This window comes from Phytophthora cinnamomi, assembly GCF_018691715.1.
Source record: "Phytophthora cinnamomi strain GKB4 chromosome Unknown Contig63, whole genome shotgun sequence".
In the NCBI taxonomy this organism is placed as follows: Eukaryota; Oomycota; class Peronosporomycetes; order Peronosporales; family Peronosporaceae; genus Phytophthora; species Phytophthora cinnamomi.
The window spans coordinates 71521-74156 of record NW_027150996.1 but is presented as its reverse complement, the minus strand read 5'-3'; the positions used below and the strand labels follow the sequence as shown (position 1 = coordinate 74156).

General features: G+C 46.6%; 1 protein-coding gene across 1 annotated transcript; it reads right to left on the bottom strand.

Moving 5' to 3' along the window:
- Positions 1-812: 812 nt before the first annotated feature.
- IUM83_13157 (Crinkler (CRN) family protein) lies at positions 813-2056 on the bottom strand (the record flags this gene model as incomplete). Its single annotated transcript, XM_067937816.1, has 3 exons — positions 813-1123; positions 1253-1994; positions 2054-2056. The coding sequence occupies 3 exons, from the start codon at positions 2054-2056 to the stop codon at positions 813-815; spliced, it is 1056 nt and encodes a 351-aa protein (XP_067786981.1).
- Positions 2057-2636: the final 580 nt, after the last annotated feature.

Genomic DNA, 2636 nt, shown 5'->3' with positions numbered 1-2636 from the left:
AATTTTATTGCGAATGTCAGCCGTGCTGTTGACAGCAACAGGGGTGTCAAATACATTAGTATTGGATATGTTCGGGTGCCAATACTGTGTTAAATCATCGGTTAAACTCACAAGGTCATAGCCGAGAGCAATATTCACCTTAAAGGCACCCTTTTGGTTGGTGAGTACGTTCTCAAGCTTGTCGTAGAACTCAGCCGGTTGGATACCTTCATATAGATGAGATTCCATCTGCTTACCGTTATTAAAACGATACTTAGGATCAGCCTTATACTCAGGAGACATGTGCTTCCTGAGGTCTTCAATTGATACCTCGTATTGGTTGGCTACCAATATCTGGTTGCTTGGGCGCGATAGATTGCTAATATATGTCATTCTACCAGTTTTACCCCGAATCTTGACTCGATAGCTACTCCCCATTTGATTGGGTGAATATTTAATTGCTTTAGTCATATGCAAACATATTTGTTATATATATCCGACTATATAATATCAGAATAGATCGACTTTATATCATACCCTGATACAAAATTCAAAAAATAATTAATTAATTCGCTAAGTTCGGTTTCTCTGTTAGGTTCGCATTGCTCGTAGGATTTACGCTTTTGGGCGCGAATTTGCTCACGATTCTTCTCATCATACTCCTTCTGCTTAGCTATACGCGTTTCTCTCGTCTTCAGGTAGTAGCGCTTTTAAGCTGCTTTGATGCGCTCTTTGCTAGCTTGGTATTGTTCAGGAGAGTAAGTCATCGTACTATATTACTAACTTTAAATTTATCAGGATGGAAAAATAATAATTTATTAACGAACCAAGAATCAGCTGAAATAACTCAACGTGGGAATAGATCGAGTGACCTGCCTAGCCACAGCACGCGCCATGTCCCAGTCGGGACCTAACATACTGGCGATGTCATAGTATCGTTCGATGCTCTCACGAATCCCGCCACTTTCACCCTCTCCGATAGATGGTAACATACTTTTCAGCTTCAATCTCTTCACGGGATTTTGAATGTACGGGAGTTCGATCTCGGTACCAGCAATGGGAGACTGCGCCAACAGCTTCCTGATCACCTCGAAAGCCTCCCCTGGATTCGCGATGGTCGCCGTCTGGATGAGAGCACAGCCATCTTCATCTCCGGAGAACCAAAAGAACATCCACACGGCGTTCAAGTCAGTAAGAAGTGCCATTACTGGGTCTTTGCGAACGATTAGATCCAAAGCGATCAGCTCTGACATAGCCTGGAACTCGGAGTTACTTTGAACGGCTCTCTTCACTTCAATCAGCATCTTCACTCCTGGCAAGTACTTAACACTGGAAGGATTCGCCACGGCAATATCGCTGAGAACGAGGAGATCCGTGCTTCCAGCTAGTTCAATGTTGCAACCAGGAACTTCTTTCGTAAGAACTTTTTCGCTTTTTTCCACGCCAATCACACACAACTGCTGCTCCTTCAGCACATCACCAATGTTGTCTTCTACGTATTTGTGATAACGTCGTCGCTGCTGCTCCTCAGAGAGATCGTGGATCTGTTGTCCGCATTCAACACTCATCCACTGGAATCCGTTGACCGGATTCCCCCTTCCAACGTCAACTGGAACTGTGCGCACAGGAAAAACCTGAATGTTTAAGTCTTCCAGGAGCTGCTTGCCCTTGGACGAGTTCATTTCCGAGTAGGCATATCGCTTGCGTTTGGTCAGCACAGTCTGCTCGTACATCTTGTCAACCTTTTCGACGAGTCGATCCAACTTGGAAGTCTCGCTCGCTGAACCAACAGCCCTCTCCGGAGCCACCACCAGCACGTGAACTTCGCCCTCAGCCGGTCCAAAATTCTTTCCGAAATGCTTGTCATTGTTGATAAACAACGTGGGATCCATCTGCTCAAAGCCTTGGAGGTGTCCATCTTCATCGAGCGTCACAGCTGCCGCTCCAACCCCATCCAGCCACGCGCCGCCCGCCGTCTTCGCCAGGAAGAGCTGCAGGTTGTCTGCGTCGAAGTACTTGAAGTCGTTCGGATTCTTCACCTTGATCGCGTCCTTCAACTCGCTCACCTTCGCACCATCGTCGATCTTCACATCGACCGAGCTTCCAACCTGACCCACAATCGCGCACTCTAATGACAGCAACACCATCTTTCCTCGAGCCGGCAGATTCTCGAATGAGAGAGAAGGGGAGGGAGAGATTTTGGTACCGTACCTAAGCGGGAAACGAAGGCGGCGAAGGCGGGATGAAGCGGTGTCACAAAAGAGCCCTATTCCAATACCGAGAGGACTTGAAACCTACTTGAGCTGCATCCTTTCACTCTCAGCAGTCGAGAGGTGTTGTCGTTGAAATGATCATTTGATGCGTGTGAGGTTGGTGTTGCTATACATGTATGCGGTGCTTGTAGGTGAGGAGGAGACCTCCTTCGCACCAGAAGGTACTTATTGGTTCCATCGTCGAAAATTACAGTCAAACCAGTTTATATGAGGCACCATTGGTGGCCATCTACAACAATGACTCATATAAAATGGACTCAGTTAAAAAAAATATATGTGGTGCACGTAAAGAAATCGCACAAAATTCGCTGCCGCTTTGCCTTCACCATAGTCTCCCGAACCAAAGTGGTCACGGTCTGTAATGCTCTTCGTTCTCTATCGGTC